This window comes from Rutidosis leptorrhynchoides, chromosome 6, assembly GCF_046630445.1.
Source record: "Rutidosis leptorrhynchoides isolate AG116_Rl617_1_P2 chromosome 6, CSIRO_AGI_Rlap_v1, whole genome shotgun sequence".
Classification (NCBI taxonomy): Eukaryota; Viridiplantae; Streptophyta; class Magnoliopsida; order Asterales; family Asteraceae; genus Rutidosis; species Rutidosis leptorrhynchoides.
In genome coordinates, this window is record NC_092338.1 from 374,341,990 (window position 1) to 374,359,601 (window position 17,612).

A 17,612-nucleotide genomic window follows, 5' to 3' on the forward strand; every position below is an offset into this window, starting at 1 on the left:
AAAAGAAGTTACTTTACTGCGTATGATTATAATTTTGAATTTAATATACAAACACCTTACATTGTAACAAAATCTACAAGAAATCAATAAAATATATATGCCTGGTCAACTCAACGCGTGTTTCTCTATTGGGAAATGTTAGTTTGGGCAACTTAACAATTAACTATTGATAATTAAGACTTCATTCTATTAGATAACTAGAGGAGTTTTAGCTGATTTAGACTAACTATGCCTAAATAACTAGGATTCAGTCTTTGTTACTATTAGTTGTGAAGTTGTTAATTAGTTTTGTCACGGGGTAAGGTAGTCCACACCATAATACTTCATAATGACTTCATATTAGAACCAACCGCAACACAACTACGTAATCAAAATAAAAAGAAGGAAATACCACTTACCACAATATAGATTTATGTAATCGGTCATAGTGTAGAAGCAAAGTCAAACTACCTTAAAAGAACTGGTACGTTCACAAACACAAACACATAAGCATTTATACAAACTGAACACGAAAATGAACACAAACATAAAGACAAACACAACACGAACTCAAAGAACACACATGAAACTAAAATAACAGACTCGGCTAATAATGTATGTAGACTAACAAAAAGACTTTCAAAAAACACCGAACAAGGTTTGTAGCTTGCCAATCACTTGATACCAAATCATTCGTTCAATCCTTCATCCCTTGGATCGTCCCTAAGAACATCATACCCAACGTCCCACAAAGCTAGACTTTCTTGGTATTTGTCAATATAAATCGAGTCCTCTACTATAAACCCTCCGCATTGAGAATCGTAATATCCAACATTGTGATAGAGTTCCTTCAAAGGTCCATATCTACCCCCCATAATTAGCTTCCCATTGTCTCTAATTTGCAAAACTCGGCCCATTTCTATTCTATCATTACACATGTTACATATCACCGCCCAAGAATTTTGGTTCCCACCGTAATCGTTCAAAGCCCATATGATGTACCTAATTGGTCTACTTGCTCCTGTCCCAGGCCACTTAACACGTCTATATAGTATCAGAACCAACCTCTCCTCATATAATGCAAGCTCTAAGTGCATTGGGGTTTCATTATCTAAAAGTTTAGGCAAATAAATTTCTGTAAACACTTCTGCACTCGCATCAAATTTTAAGATTGAACGGTGTGTAACCAAGCGACAACTACAAGTTGCCGAACGGTCCATTATCCAGTGCACACAACCGTTTAAAAGCACTGGTGACCCCTTGATGTAAACAGAATTGAAATCAGGAGGAAAGGGGATTGTCCTCCAAATGGCAGTTTTAATGCTGTAAATGTCAACCTGAGATCATAATTAGAACAATTAATAATATGTGAAAAAGTTAGTATAAATTATTACTATTACTAATTACTTTACTAATATATCTATTTATAACATACTAAAAGATTTAGGAACAGAGAAAACATTACAAGTAAATGTGTAAATTAATTTTAACGTTTTTTATTAAAATTCACGCACCGTAGCATGAAAAATATGGCATCAAAAACTCATAGTAGATACTCACACTACAAATAAATGTTCACTTTTTGACGCTTCCATTATTTTTGACGCAAAAATATATGAATAAATTCGCATGTTTTTAGCATCTATAAGTGTCACAAAGTTGGAAGCGTGGAAAAATATGGTGTCAAAAATTATAAGTGTAAAAAAATATGGTGTCAAAAATTATTAACTTTTTTACACTTTCAAGTGTAAATGAGTTTTTCTTTTTGACGCTTTTAAGTGTCAAAAACTTTGTGACACTTATGGGTGTCAAAAACATGTCATGTTATTCACATTTTAAGGTGTCAAAAATTAAGCAAGTGTCACAAAATGAAAAGTTTTTTGTAGTGTCACGCTTATTAGTGTAAAAATCTTTTATTTTTCAAGCTCATAAGTATAGAAAACTCCCTTTTAAGTGTCATTAAGTTTTTCTTTTCGACGCTTTTAAATGTGAACTTTGTGACAGTTACAGGTGTCAAAAGTTTGAATAGTTTTTCACTCTATAAGTCACAAATAACATAGCGTCAATAATTGAACGTTTTTTAGTGAAGGATATATAATACTCCGTACATGATAAGCTCTGCTTGGCTGACGAGATCTAGGGGAGTAGCGATAGTTGTAAGCTACTCGCACAACCTTATAATCATCGGATATCTTATCATACTGAAATCCAAGAGCTGTAAACAAGTTTCCCATACGGCTTTTGCGGATCTTAGGAGGAGAGATTGTTAGATTTTTTCGTATTGACGGATTCCAGAGAATGATCTTTTCTTCTATGTAATTGCATTTTTCGTGACGAAGGCATAGAACACCATGAATACACCCAATTATTTTCAAATATTCATTTGTGCAAGGAGTGCAACTAAAAGGAAATTCAATAATGGTATGATCAACAGTTAATGCTAGATTATCAAGATGGACACTATACATTTCCCTGTCATCCATCAAATCATAGCGACGCATGATAAAACGAGGGTTTGATTGGTTGTATTTTTTGAGATGGAGGAGTCGGAATTCACGAGTCGATACTAATGTAAACCAAGATTTGCACACGGAACGACATCGGATAATTATTTTTGATGGTAGTTGTGATAGGATATCGGAAAATAGATCTTTTGGGAGACCCAAATAGTCTGCCATTTTTGGTTTCAAAAGAGAAATATAAACTATTAGAGAGTTTTTTATGTAGTGTTTGGAATAATTTGATAGAGAAGATGACTGTAAAGAAGGTGTGAGTTTGATGTTTTATAAGCGAAGGTCTTGATAATGGGCAATGAATCGAGTTGATATCTTCTGGTATATACAAAAGTTTACTTAAACACGTAAACAGACACGATTAGATGCAAATCTGAATGCTCATACCGATCAAAGTTGACAATTTACACGCGATGACGTATTTTTTTATGACTAACATGTAAACATGCATGAATTCTAGCATAAAAATAAAATGTTGATAAGGTAAAAGTGTTGAGATGACAAATGTTGATAAGGTAAACTATTGAGATAATAATTGAATCTTTATGGCCTTTTAATGATGTTAACATAGCATTTGTGTGTATATCTATTAAGGTAAAAACCACTATTTATAGAAGATGTATATGGTTTAGAGGTTTAGATAAGGGAACTAGATTAACTAAATTTTGCCAGTTTCAGATTTCCTGATAAATTACTGTGACTAATATTAATGTAACAACATTTTATCTTTACGAGTTAGAAATTATTATAAACATTAAGTGCTTAACAGTTGATCATATGTTTGTCAATACACAATAATGTATTGTTTAAAAAACTAAATAAAGACTTTCCAATGTATGCCCACAATTTGCCTGGCTTTAGTGTACATTTCCCTCTTGCAGCATGATATCATTTTGTAGGCGTTTTAGATCATTTTGTTTTAGTCTTTTGCAAATTTAGGTAGGCCACAGAGGTACGTCTTTAAGCTACTGAAATGGGTTTGTATGCCCATTGGTGTTTCATTTATGCCTTACTAGAAGTTGCCCAAGGTACTATTGTAAAACTCGCGATTAATCCCTTTTTAAAAGCAGATCGATTAGATGTTTCAAGATCCTTTGATTAATTGGTCAACAGTGGTCATTGGGTAAAAAAATCAGTTGGTCAAATTAAAGGCGTATTTAGTCGGTAAAAATTGATCAAAGTTCAAGTTGGTCAACACTTTCATATGGATTTAAACTAGAATTTTGGAGTATTTGAACAATTGAAACATATATATGGAGTTTTATCCCTAAGCTAATCGGAGACTGGGCTAAATAGTTAATACAGTTATTAGGATAGTGTCCTAACAGATTCCATTGTACTTGATAAAAAACAATCAGAACTAATTACAATTCCAGCCAGCCAATGTCTTAAAACAAACTATATCCATAAACACAATTGATAGTCAAAGCTTTACCAACTCTGTTATGATTTTTTTACTTTCAGTAATGTAGTTGGCTAACCATCACTAAATAGCCCACTGGTTGGGGGCCTGAGTTCCTTGCAAGAGGCTTTAGGTTCGAATTCCGTCTAGGGCGAATATTAAGTGGTGGTCAGGGATGGGTTGGAAGCACCCAGGGAGTAGAGTAATCCTGCTGGGCTGCGTACATCAGAGTAGGGGGTCGGATTACTCACCCTCTCGAGTAGCCTGAACAGGGAAGACCTTTTACCTTTTACCTTTCCCCATTCCTAAAAAATGTGAGATTGTGTATTGTTGTTGTTGTAGTAATGTAGTTGGCTAGCACAACAAGATCTATCTGCAAAAATTGATGGTATACAAGATTAATGAATAATTATGTAACAACATATACCAACTTACAACAAGGTCAAGTGATTTACAGCAAATCGAAACCCACATCTATGCACCATTAAATTAGCCGAGTTCAATAACCTCACCTCAATAGGGACTTTTCTTGCATAATTATTAGCTATACCAGAACAATACGTTTTGCTACAACGACAAGATAGCCAGGAGGCTTATTTAATGGGTCAAAATGAATCTAGGTTGAAACTGGTAATTTTATATAAGTACGCGGGATAGGGTAAGCTCTTACAAACATCACAATGTTGGAAGCTTTGACGAGCCCAACACACCCACTATAGAGGATCTAGACTATACTAGACTCACTACACCAACATTTTGACGTTGATTAGCCTTTAATTTTATAAATTCTTAGTGCACAATAATATTTAGGCGACAGTGTCGACCATATATCGTTCAGGCGGTATAACCGACCATATATCACTTAGGCGGTAGAGCCGACCATATAATAAAAATAACACAAGTGCACTAAGAACTTAAACACAAACTAAGGCTTAATCGGGAAACTTAACAAAGAACACTTTTATTAATACAAAATGTAATTACAATATTACTCACTCACCACACTTTCTTTCTACTCGCTACTTGTAAGCGTTCTTTCTCTAACTCACTCTTTTCTCACTTCTTCACAACTCTCACACCTTACAAATGAAATCTCCCTCCATATTTATACTACTCCATGGAACATTCTAGAACCTAGATATTTCCATGGATATATAAATATCTAGATATTTCTACAACCTACAAATATCTAGATTTTTCTTTTACATTTCAATTGCTAGATTTTTCTCTCATATTCTAATATCTAGATATTTTCTTATACATATTAATATTTAGATATTTTACCCATATACATTTACTAATTCCATATTATTCTAAATTTGCATTGTATTTTAACACTCCCTTTCAATGCAAATTTTCTTCCAACGATGTCTTGCAGACCATTCCAAGTGCTTCTCTGAATTTTGTAAACTTCGGTTTACTTAGGCTCTTGGTGAATATATCTGCTACCTGTTCATCTGTCTTTGTTGGCACCATCTTGATCTCCCCTTCAAGGACCTTCTCGCGAACATAGTGATAGTGTACTTCTATATGTTTTGTTCTTGCATGAAAGACTGGATTCTCTGCTAGACGTATAGCTGATAGGTTATCGCAGAAAAGCTCTACTTGATAGTCTGTTGATTGATGAAGATCTTCCATTAGTTGTTTCAACCATGTAATTTCTTGTGTTGCTGACGATGCCGATCGATATTCTGCTTCAGTGCTTGACAAGGATACTGTTGGTTGTCTCTTGCTGCACCATGATATTACTCCTGATCCAAGACTAAACATGTATCCAGTTGTTGACCGTCGTGTATCATAGTCTCCAGCGTAATCAGCGTCACAATATCCAGTCACGTGACATTCTTTTGTTTTCTTGTACAAAATGTCAAAGTTAATAGTGCCTTTAACATACCTTAAGATGCGTCGTACAACATCAAGATGAGGCTTCTTCGGATTGCTCATGTATCGACTAACCACTCCAACTGCATAAGATATGTCTGGCCGGCTTAGTGTGAGATAAATAAGACTTCCGACCATCTTTCGATACATGGTAACATCTTGAAGACTTTTTCCTTCATCTGCTCGTAGTTTTGTATTCGGATCCATCGGAGTTGAGATAGGTTTACAATTAAGCGTTCCGTACTTTTGTAAAAGATCTCGCGCATATTTCTGTTGTCCCAGAAATAATCCTTCTCTTTTCTGCTCTATTTCGAGTCCAAGAAAATGTTTGAGTTCTCCAAGCTCCTTCATACGAAATCTGATAGACAGATTCTCTCTTGTTCTTTGGATCTCCTCATAGTGATCTCCCGTGATGATTAAGTCATCCACATATACTAGCACTATGGCTAGTTTTCCTTGATCATGTTTCACAAATAAACTAGAATGTGAAGGAGCAACTGTGAAACCACTTTGTACCAAGAACTCGCCAATCTTCCCGTACCAAGCTCTTGGAGCCTGCTTCAAGCCGTATAGTGCTTTCTTTAATTTGCAGACATGGTCAGGATGTGACTTGTTCTCAAAGCCTCTTGGTTGCTCCATATAAATGTCTTTGTCAAGTTCTCCATGTAAGAAAGCGTTCTTGACATCCATCTGCCACATCTTCCAAGATTTACTGGCGGATAAAGCTAGTAGAGCTCGAATTGTTGTGATCTTCGCCACTGGACTAAACGTTTCTTCATAATCCAGCCCATATTGTTGAGAAAAACCTCTAGCAACAAGTCGAGCTTTATACCTTTCAATGGAGCCATCTGATCGAGTCTTCACCTTGTAAACCCATTTACAAGATATTGGTTTTACATCTTTTGGCTTTGGAACTAAACTCCATGTCTGGTTTTCTTTTAGAGCATTAATTTCTTCTTCCATCGCTTTCTGCCATTCTTGACTTTGTGCTGCTTCTTCATAAGTGGAAGGCTCAATAGGTATTGATTCATCCACATGAGCAGCATTGGCATACCTCGAATTAGGTTGCCTCGGCCTTGTTGATCTCCGTAATTCTTGCACATGCTCCTCGGCATCTTCTTTCGGTGGAGGCGTTGTGTCACTGCCAGCAACTATTTCCCATAAATCCTGTCCTTGTAGGTAGGATTCTATGCAAGTCCGCCAATAACCATAGTTGTGGTTATTGAGACTCTTGATTCCACTGCTCCTACTTGCAAGATCTGCCATCATGACGTCCAACGTTCAATAAGCTTGGTCCCTGACCGATGAGCTTTCACAGTTCCTAACCGTGCTCCGACAGAATCTCCCTTAGAGCCTTGGTGAAAACAAGTCGATGTAAACGTCCAACGTTTACCGATTTCCTCCACTTGAAATGGTCCCGAACGACCCGCTCTGATACCAATTGTTGGAAGCTTTGACGAGCCCAACACACCCACTATAGAGGATCTAGACTATACTAGACTCACTACACCAACACTTTGACGTTGATTAGCCTTTAATTTTATAAATCCTTAGTGCACAATAATACTTAGGCGACAGTGTCGACCATATATCGTTCAGGCGGTATAACCGACCATATATCACTTAGGCGGCAGAGCCGACCATATAATAAAAATAACACAAATGCACTAAGAACTTAAACACAAACTAAGGCTTAATCGGAAAACTTAACAAAGAACACTTTTATTAATACAAAATGTAATTACAATATTACTCACTCACCACACTTTCTTTCTACTCGCTACTTGTAAGCGTTCTTTCTCTAACTCACTCTTTTCTCACTTCTTCACAACTCTCACACCTTACAAATGAAATCTCCCCCCATATTTATACTACTCCATGGAACATTCTAGAACCTAGATATTTCCATGGATATATAAATATCTAGATATTTCTACAACCTACAAATATCTAGATTTTTCTTTTACATTTCAATTTCTAGATTTTTCTCTCATATTCTAATATCTAGATATTTTCTTATACATATTAATATCTAGATATTTTACTCATATACATTTACTAATTCCATATTATTCTAAATTTGCATTGTATTTTAACACACAATTCATCATATCATACAAATTAACATTGAAAACATAAAAAAAATAAATTCAAAGAGATTATACGCACACAATAATAATCTCTTAAAAAAGTTGCATTCAATATTGCTAATGAAAAAACACAATCACATCTAGCTATTAGTGTTATTAGAAAGAGTACGTTGCCATCTCCTCACTATATCAACATACTTCTCTAACTCGAACTCAATGGAACTTCCAAATTATCACGCATAATCTCATAACTATAGTGATCCGAGTACGAAGACATCGCTGTAGCCCTTATCACAATTCTAACCTTCACACCAATCTTAAAAACACCACTTTTACTTTCCGATTCATAAACCAACCTCTCATCTGCATCAATCAACTGCAATACCCGTTCGCCTCTTAATACCACAACAAGACTTTTCTCATCATTAGCCATTAATAAAAACACGTCTGACATCTTTTTCGCCCCCAATCGCTGGCCTTGATACATCAAGTCAACATCAAGTTTATCAAGTTGCATCTTTTTCATCCCCAATAGCTGGCCTTGATACATCAAGTCGACATCAATTTTATCAAATTGTATCCCAACTCTGCTGTAAGGGTTTCTAAAGGTCATGTTAGCCGCAGCATTAAAGTACAACGTGTTGTTTGTTGGCGAGAGCATGAATCGAGTGAGAGTGACGTCATTAACATCAACCCCTGGAATGGTATGGATTGTCATCGATTCAAATATCACATAGAAGATCACTTTGTAGAGCAAAAAGAGAAGCGAGAAAAAAAATACGCCTCCAACAATTGCTTCACAGATTTCCTTTTTGGAATTTTGGTTGGAGTTGGCGTTTTGCAGGAGAGGATCATGAACGTCGACGACTGTTTCTCCCTGTTTCGATGACGTCATGATTAGAATTGGTGAGATTGAATAGTAGCTAGGGTTTATGAATACGTTAACATAGTAGATGTTACGGTGTATATATATTGATTAACCTAGTAAGTTAGAGTATTTTGCTAAGCCCCCAGACTTATACTTGGTATTAGTTTGCCTGGTTATAGTTATGGCTAAGCCCATTTAACGTATTTTACTTTAATGAATTCTTCTATCGATAACTGGCTATCTTTCAATATTATTGTTAAATTATAATGTATTTCTAGAGTTATCTAGAATTAATTACATAATTAGCTAATAGATATTTACTAAATAGATATTTTGATATTTTATAAGTAAATACTAGAAGTTAGTATATGTCAAGCAAAGTCAAAATATCAGAGAAATCTAGAGCAAAGTCCACCGACATATTGATGGCTATAAATAATCACATTGAGTGTAAATCTAAATGTACAAAACCAAAACTCAAAAGTAATAAAAAGCCTTTCCACTTTAAACACAAGTCTTGCCCCATATTTCTCATATTTACAAAACATTCCCTTAACAATATATAAACAATATAATACTTCTAACTAAAATTAATCAATCACATTTAATTAAACTAAATCTAACAAGTGGTATCAAGAGCCGTATTGGGCGTTGTTCAAGTACACCATGACTACCGTTGGTGCATACAATATTCCCGTCCCCATCTTTGATGGCGACAACTATGATTTTTGGAGTATTCGAATGAAGACATATTTCCAAACACAAAGCTTGTGGGATATTGTCGAAGTCGGGTTTATAAATCCAAAAGACGACGAAACTCTGTCCGCGGATGAACATGAAAAATACAACAAAAATGTAGTCAGAAATGCTGCTGCTCTAGGCTACATTCAACAAGCCTTGACACCGTCTATCTTTCCACGAATCATGGGAGCTACGACAGTCAAGGAGGCGTGGAAGATCCTTCAGGAAGAATTTCAAGGAAATGTCAAGGTGAGATCCGTCAAACTTCTAACTCTCAGAAGAGATTTTGACAATTTAAATATGAAAGAGACTGAGACCGTAAAAGATTACTATTCTAGAATTAAAGAAATAGTAAATCAAATGAGAGCCTATGGAGATAACATAACTGATAAGAGAATCGTAGAAAAAATACTTATCAGCATGACTGAAAAATACGATCATGTCATTACCGCTATTGAAGAGTCAAAAGACATCGAGACTCTGTCAGTAATGGAATTAATTGGCTCTCTTGAAGCATATGAGGCTAGACTGAGTCGGCGTAGTGAAAACTCACTTGAAAGTGCCTTTCAGTCTAAACTCAAATTACGGACTCAAAAATCAAACAATGGGGGGAAAAGAAATCTTGAAGAAAATTCAAGAGGAGGAGAAAAACCCAGAACCGGGTTCGATCCGAGAAGAAAAACCTATTCTCCATGTGGTATTTGCAAAAGGACAAACCACTTGGAGAAAGATTGTTTTCACAAAGGAAAGCCACAATGCAATAACTACAAAAGATTTGGGCATCTAGAAAAAGATTGTCGTTTAAAACAAAATCATTGAGCTAACTTCAGTGAAGATATACCGGAGAACAAAAATCAGCTATTCTATGCCTGTCATGTCGCAAATAAACAGAGGGACGATACTTGATTGATCGACAATGGGTGCAGCAACCACATGATAGGAGATGAAAAGTTATTTGATAGTATCAACACCTCCGTAAAGTCCCGCGTCAAACTAGGGAATGGAGCGCTTATTGACACTAAAGGCAAAGGTATGATAACTGTTCAAACTAATAACGTCACTCGATCTGTTAATGACGTTCTTTTAGTACCAAGCCTTGCAAGTAACTTGCTAAGTGTTGGGCAAATGATGGAGCATGGTTACTCTTTACACTTCGAAGATAAATCATGTGTTATTCGTGACAAGAAAAACAACTATAAATTAATAGCCGAAGTGCCATTGGAGAACCGCAACTTTCCGCTTCGTTGGCAGTATATCAGAGACACGGCCATGAAAGTTCAAGTTGAAGAATCATGGCTATGGCATCGAAGATTTGGCCACTTTAACTTTCACGCATTAAAAATCCTCCAACAAAAGAATATGATGAGAGACTTGCCAAATATAGAAGAGATCACTGACACGTGTGAAAGCTGTATGATGGGCAAGCAACATCGAAAACCTTTCCCTAGTGACGAAGCCTGGAGAGCGAAAGGTATACTGGAGCTGGTGCACACTGACGTATGTGGACCAATGAGGACCCCGTCTCTTAACCAAAACATGTACTTTATTCTCTTCATTGATGACTATTCTAGAATGACGTGGGTTTATTTCATGCGTGAAAAATCGGAAGTATTTATGATATTCAAGAAGTTCAAGAACTTCGTAGAAAAGAGTAGTGGCCATTATATTAAAACCCTGAGGAGCGATAGAGGGAAATAATACACCTCTACACAATTCAATAAATTTTGTGAAGATGAAGGTGTTAAATGCCAACTCACTGTCGGTTACGCCCCTAGCAAAACGGTGTCTCTGAACATAAAAATAGAACTGTAATGGAAATGCCCAAAACAATGATACATGAAAAAGGCCTTCCAAACAGTTTCTGGGCTGAAGCTGTATACACGACTGTATATATTTTGAATCGCTGTCCAACGAAAGTCATCGAAAACAAGACTCCGATAGAGGCATGGAGTGGAAGGAAACCGTCGGCGAATCATCTGCGAGTATTTGGGTGTATCTGCTACATCCATATTCCAAAGGAGAAACGTCACAAGCTCCAAGAAAAATCAGAAAAAGGAATATTTTTGGGCTACAGCACACAGTCAAAAGGCTACAGAGTCTATAATCTGAAAACAAATAACATAGTTATTAGCCGAGACGTGGAGTTTGACGAAGACGCTTCTTGGAACTGGGAGAAAGACAAAGTTGAAAGATAAACATATTTGCCGCAAATATCTATGGAAACTCCAGCTCAACAACCACTACAATTGGAGCATTCTGAACAACAGGAAAGTACCGGAGAAACAAGCCCTACTACACCAACTTCTCCGTCGACAAGATTACCTTTGGCGCAAGACGAGTCAAGTCCATAGTCCACACCTGGAAGAGTCAAAGCGTTAGCAGAGATATACGAGACTTGCAACTTTACAACTATAGAACCTGAAAGCTATGAAGTTGAAGCCAAAGATGAAAAGTGGGTGGCCGCTATGAACGAAGAAATCAAAATGATCGAGAAAAACAACACATGGGAGTTAGTTGATCCTCCAGAAAATAAAGAAATCATTGGAGTAAAGTGGGTTTACAAAACAAAGCTCAACCCTGATGGATCTATACAAAAACACAAAGCAAGGCTAGTAGCTAAAGGCTACTCGCAACAACCAGGAGTTGACTACACCGAAACCTACGCACCCGTAGCTCGACTGGATACTATAATAGCACTTGTGGCATTAGCAGTTCAACGAAGATGGAAGATTCACCAACTAGATGTGAAATCAGCCTTTCTAAATGGGTTTCTGGAAGAAGAAATATATGTAGAGCAACCACAAGGGTTCATCCAGGAAGGAAAAGAAGATAAAGTCCTGAAGCTAAAGAAAGCCTTATATGGACTTAAACAAGTGCCACGCGCATGGTACAGTCGCATAGACAACTACTTCACAAGTTCAGGATTCAGGAGGAGTCAAAGTGAGCCTACACTCTACATCAAAACCCAAGGTAACTCTGACACTCTCATTATTTCCCTGTATGTCAATGATCTTATATATACGGGAAACAATGAGAAAATGATACAAGAGTTTAAAGAAGACATGATGAAAACGTTTGAGATGAGCGACCTTGGATTAATGCGCTATTTTCTTGGCATCGAAATCAGTTAAGAAAATGAAGGCATCTTTATATGCCAAAAGAAATATACAGAAAATCTTCTGAAAAAGTTTAAACTATACGGTTGTAAAACTGTAGCCACGCCACTAGTTGCAAATGAGAAGATGAGAATAGAAGATGGATCTGAGAAAGCAGACGCTTCAAGATTCAGAAGTCTCATTGGAAGCCTACTTTATCTAACAGCAACAAGACCTGACATCATGTACGCAACGAGTCTGCTATCCAGGTACATGCAAAACCCTACTCAAATACATTACGGAGCTTCTAAAAGAATATTAAGATACTTGCAAGGTACCATGGACTATGGAATATGGTACAAGTCTACTATAGACTCGAAGCTTCATGGATACACTGACAGTGATTGGGCCGGATCAGTGGATGACATGAGAAGTACTTCTGGATTCACATTCACACTTGGATCTGGTGTATTCTCATGGACATCAAAGAAACAAGAAACGGTGGCACATTCATCAGCCGAAGCTGAGTACGTAGCAGCTGCAAACACAGCTAATCAAGCTATATGGATAAGAAGAGTACTAGAAGATATGGGCGAGAAACAAGACGAAGCTATAAAGATATATTGTGACAACAAGTCTGCAATCGCGATGGTAAAGAATCCAGTATTTCATGGTAGAACAAAACACATTGATATCAAATATCACTTCTTACGAGAAGTCTCCGCCAAGAAAGATATTGAATTAAAATACTGCAAGACAGAAGAGCAGGTTGCAGATATTTTCACTAAATCACTATTAAGACCAAAGTTCGAGTTTTTACGCAACATGCTCGGAGTAACATCGAAATACATTAAGGAGGAGTGTTAAATTATAATGTATTTCTGGAGTTATCTAGAATTAATTAGATAACTAGCTAATAGATATTTACTAACTAATAGATATTTTATAAGTAAATACTAGAAGTTAGTATATGTCAAGCAAAGTCAAAATATCAGAGAAATCTAGAGCAAAGTCCATCGACATATTGATGGCTATAAATAGCTACATTGAGTGTAAATCTAAATGTACAAAACCAAAACTCAAAAGTAATAAAAAGCCTTTCCACTTTAAACACAAGTATTGCGCCATATTTCTCATATTTACAAAACATCCCCTCAACAATATATAAACAATATAATACTTCTAACTAAAATTAATCAATCACATTTAATTAAACTAAATCTAACAATTATACAAGTAATCTTTAAGAATTGTAGCTATGCGTATAGGGTTGTATCTTTTGGAATTTTATTGTGGAATAGAATTATTTGCATGAAACTCGATTTTTATAAAAATAGGTAAACCGATCATTAAAATGCCGGTTTGCCAGATTTGAGGCCAAATCGATGTTTTATTTGCCGGTTTGGATACACGTGGCCACATAATTACTTTTCAAGATTTTGTTTGCCACACGTGCCCTTAAAGATCAAACTGGCATTTAGAAAGCTGGTATTTTATTTATTTATTTATTTTAATATTTTTGTTTATGTCTTTTTGATGTTTGGGGAGACATTATTTGCATATGGTAACTAGTTCATATCATTGTACAAATAAATTATGCGTGTATATATATATATATATATATATATATATATATATATATATATATATATATATATATATATATATATATATATATATAGTATCTCCCGAGATCTCTCCCGAGATCTCGTTTTTAGAAGGCAACCGAGACGAGATGTTCATCTCCCGAGAATTCTCGGTCAACGGGGTCAAACTTAGTCAAAGCCACGATTTCTCGGATTTTCTTGCTAATTTGTAAGATTTTCTTGTAATATTTCTAAGATTTTCGCACTCATTTCTCAGATATTTTGATAAAATCTCGTAAAAACGTATATAAATACACATATATTTATGTTTTTATGTATATTTCTATTAAAAAAACTATAAAGTCAACGTAAGTCAACGTCCGAGATCTCCCCGAGATTATTCCGAGATGCCGAGATCTCCCTAAAAAAGTCGAAACGAGATCTTCCAGAGATACGAATTCTCCAACCTTGTATATATATATATATATATATATATATATATATATATATATAGGGGCAGGATCAATGGGGAAGTAACCAATCGGGGGTAAGCGGGGGGAAGCAAAAAAAATTTTCATTTTTTTTTGGATTTTTTTTCAGGCATCAAAATCACAGGAAAATATGAACATTTAAAAAAGAAACTTCGTGATGAATGTTATTATTTAGGCAGAAAAATGATCGAAAAAAATAACATTCAAGATAATATTGATCATGAAGAATGTTAACGTTTTTTTCTCCATGTTTTGTGAAGTAAAATTTAGCCCGATTTAGAGTTTAGGGTTTAGGGTTTGGTGTTTTGGGTTTAGTCCCTAAACCCAAAACCCCAAACTCTAAACCCTAAACTTTAAACCATTCGTGTTAAAAACTCAATCTAAATCCTAAATCTAAACCCTAAACCCTAAATTTCTAAACCCTAATATCTAAAACCTCAACATACGCTCGAAAAACACGATAATTGTTACTCCCTCCGTCTCATTCCAATAGTCCACAGACAAAAAACACACAGTTTTAGGAAATCCCACTAACTTCATTTCTCCACCAATGAAATATCTTCTCTCTCCAGATCCACCAATGAAATATCTTCTTTTCTTTCTATTTATGGAAGTGGACTATCAGAATGGGACAACCCAAAATAGAATAATGGCCTATTGGAATGAGACGGAGGTAGTATATATTATTTTTTCGAGCGTTTTTCCGCCAAAATAAAAACATTTATCACAAAGTGTCTTTATTAAATGTTCATATTTTCATCAGATCTATAAATGTTCGTGAATAAAGTTTTTTAAAAAACGAAAAAAAAAAATTTGCTTCCCCCCGATTAGTTACTTTCCCCTTGATCCTACCACTATATATATATATATATATATATATATATATATATATATATATATATATATATATATATATATATATATATATAGAGAGAGAGAGAGAGAGAGAGAGAGAGAGTGAGTGAGTGAGTGAGAGAGAGAGAGAGAGAGTGAGAGAGAAACAGAGGATCAAGAGAGAACAAGAGTTGGAGAGAACACATAGAACTAATAGATTGAATGTACATGCCCATACCATATGCACATATTTTTCATTCTGTCAGATTCAAAAAAAAAAAAAAAAAAAAATTCTTATAAAAAAATAATTTTTTGGAAGAAAGAAAAAAAGAAAATCCATGTGGCAGTGACATGTAAGATAGACTGAAGACAGACTGACATACCGCATAGGTGACTGCCACATAGGAACAGACTAACATGTGGCTTAGTCTATGCCACACAAACTGAAACGTGGCTCAGTCTGTGCTACACAGACTGATATCAGACAGACCGAAAAAGAAAATATTTACCCTTGATGTACTCAATATTAAGGTACGAACATGTAAACATGCATGAATTCTAGCATAAAAATACAATGCTGATACTTATGAACAGTTGAAAAAATATAAGTGGTGACGTATGTTTTATGACAAACATGTAAACATGCATGAATTCTAGCATAAAAATACAATGTTGATAAGGTAAAAGTGTTGAGATGATAGTTGAACCATTATAGACCTTTTAATGATGTTAACTTAGCATTTGTTTGCATTTCTGTTAAGGTAATAACTAGTATTTTTATGGAAGATATAAGGTTTAAAGGTTTAGATAAGAGAATTAGATGAACTAAAATCAATAAGAATCAGAATGTCTAATAAATTGATGTAGCTAATATTAATTTAACAGCCTCTTATCTTCACGAGTTAGAATTATCATTAACATACATTATTAAGTGCCTACCAGTGATTATGATTATCTGTTAGTCAATACACAATAATGTATTGTTAAAAAATCAAATAAAGACTTTCCAATGTATGCCTGCAATTTGTCTGGCTTTAGTCTACATTTTTACTCTTGCCGCATGATATCAGTCTGTGTTGGAGCTAATCGGTTCATTGTGTCCCACATTGGAAAGTGAAAGAAACAAATATGCATATATAAGCTTATGAGGACCTCCCTCTATTACCAATTAGTTTAGAGAAATGTGAAACTCATGAGCTTATATGTTGTATATATTGGTGGACCTAAATCGATACTACAAATGGTATCAGAGCCTGGTTATAGCCCAGATGTGTGGACGGTGCAAAATGGTAACGGAAGTTCAAACTGATATGCCCGAATCAGACACTTTATTTATGCGGTGTCGTTAGGTCGCAAAATGTCAATTCAGATTATTCCTTCCTATGGGTTAGCAAGGGCAAATATGACCTAGGGTCGTTCCTTGAGCGGTCGAATTTGAAACGGAGCTTATTCAGATAATTTAGTTATTAAGATTGGGTTTGTACATAATTTAGTATCCAAGACTAGTGGCCAGGTACACAAGACTAGTGGCCAGTACACCTTGTGTGGAGAGGCAGGATCCTTTTGGTCCCAATAAATTGACTAGTGGCCAGGTACACCTTGTGTGGAGAGGCTGTTCAAAAAATCCAACAACCAAGTCGAACCGGTTTATTCTAAATATCACTTTTATCCGGAATATCAAATTGTGTAAAGGCAATAGTTGGGTTGATTTGATTTATAATTGTATTTAAAATATTAAAGCAATATAATTAAAATAAGCTAGCTAGCATGCAACAGCTAAGGATAGAGAAGACGTGGTTCACCATGATTTAAGATAACGTAGTGTCGGGATGATTGCAAGACACTCATTGGTTAGATATACCTTGGTGTAAACACTAGATTCCCTACTAATTGATTTCTCGATTAGTATGTCATGAGGAACTAGGCTATCGTGATTCTGATCGGATAGACTATGCTCGACTCCCGACGCTTTATCTGGTTTAAGGATATAAGCGGCCCATCTTGGATGTAATGCATACCTTGGGTGCACGAATAAAGTAGCATAGCCTTATATAGATAATATCCAACCTTTCTTAACACCTTAGTGTATCACCCAAGTGAGTAGTTGTGATTGTGTTTCAAATTCCTTTCTG

General features: G+C 35.6%; 1 protein-coding gene across 1 annotated transcript; it reads right to left on the minus strand.

The window, feature by feature from the left end:
• Positions 1 to 482: 482 nt before the first annotated feature.
• Positions 483 to 2,695, minus strand: LOC139856142 (F-box protein CPR1-like). Its single transcript, XM_071845373.1, has 2 exons — positions 2,088 to 2,695; positions 483 to 1,316 (listed from the first exon to the last, which is right to left on the minus strand). Exons 1-2 carry the CDS (start codon positions 2,655 to 2,657, stop codon positions 669 to 671), a joined length of 1,218 nt encoding a protein of 405 aa, XP_071701474.1. The 5' UTR covers positions 2,658 to 2,695; the 3' UTR covers positions 483 to 668.
• Between the last annotated feature and the right edge of the window lie 14,917 nt (positions 2,696 to 17,612).

Coding starts and splice junctions, on each gene's coding strand:
- LOC139856142 (XM_071845373.1), bottom strand. CDS start 2,657: ATGGCAGACTATTTGGGTCTCCCAAAAGATCTATTTTCCGATATCCTA. Junction 1,317..2,087: donor AGCCAAGCAGAGCTTATCAT/GTACGGAGTATT, acceptor TTATGATCTCAG/GTTGACATTTACAGCATTAA.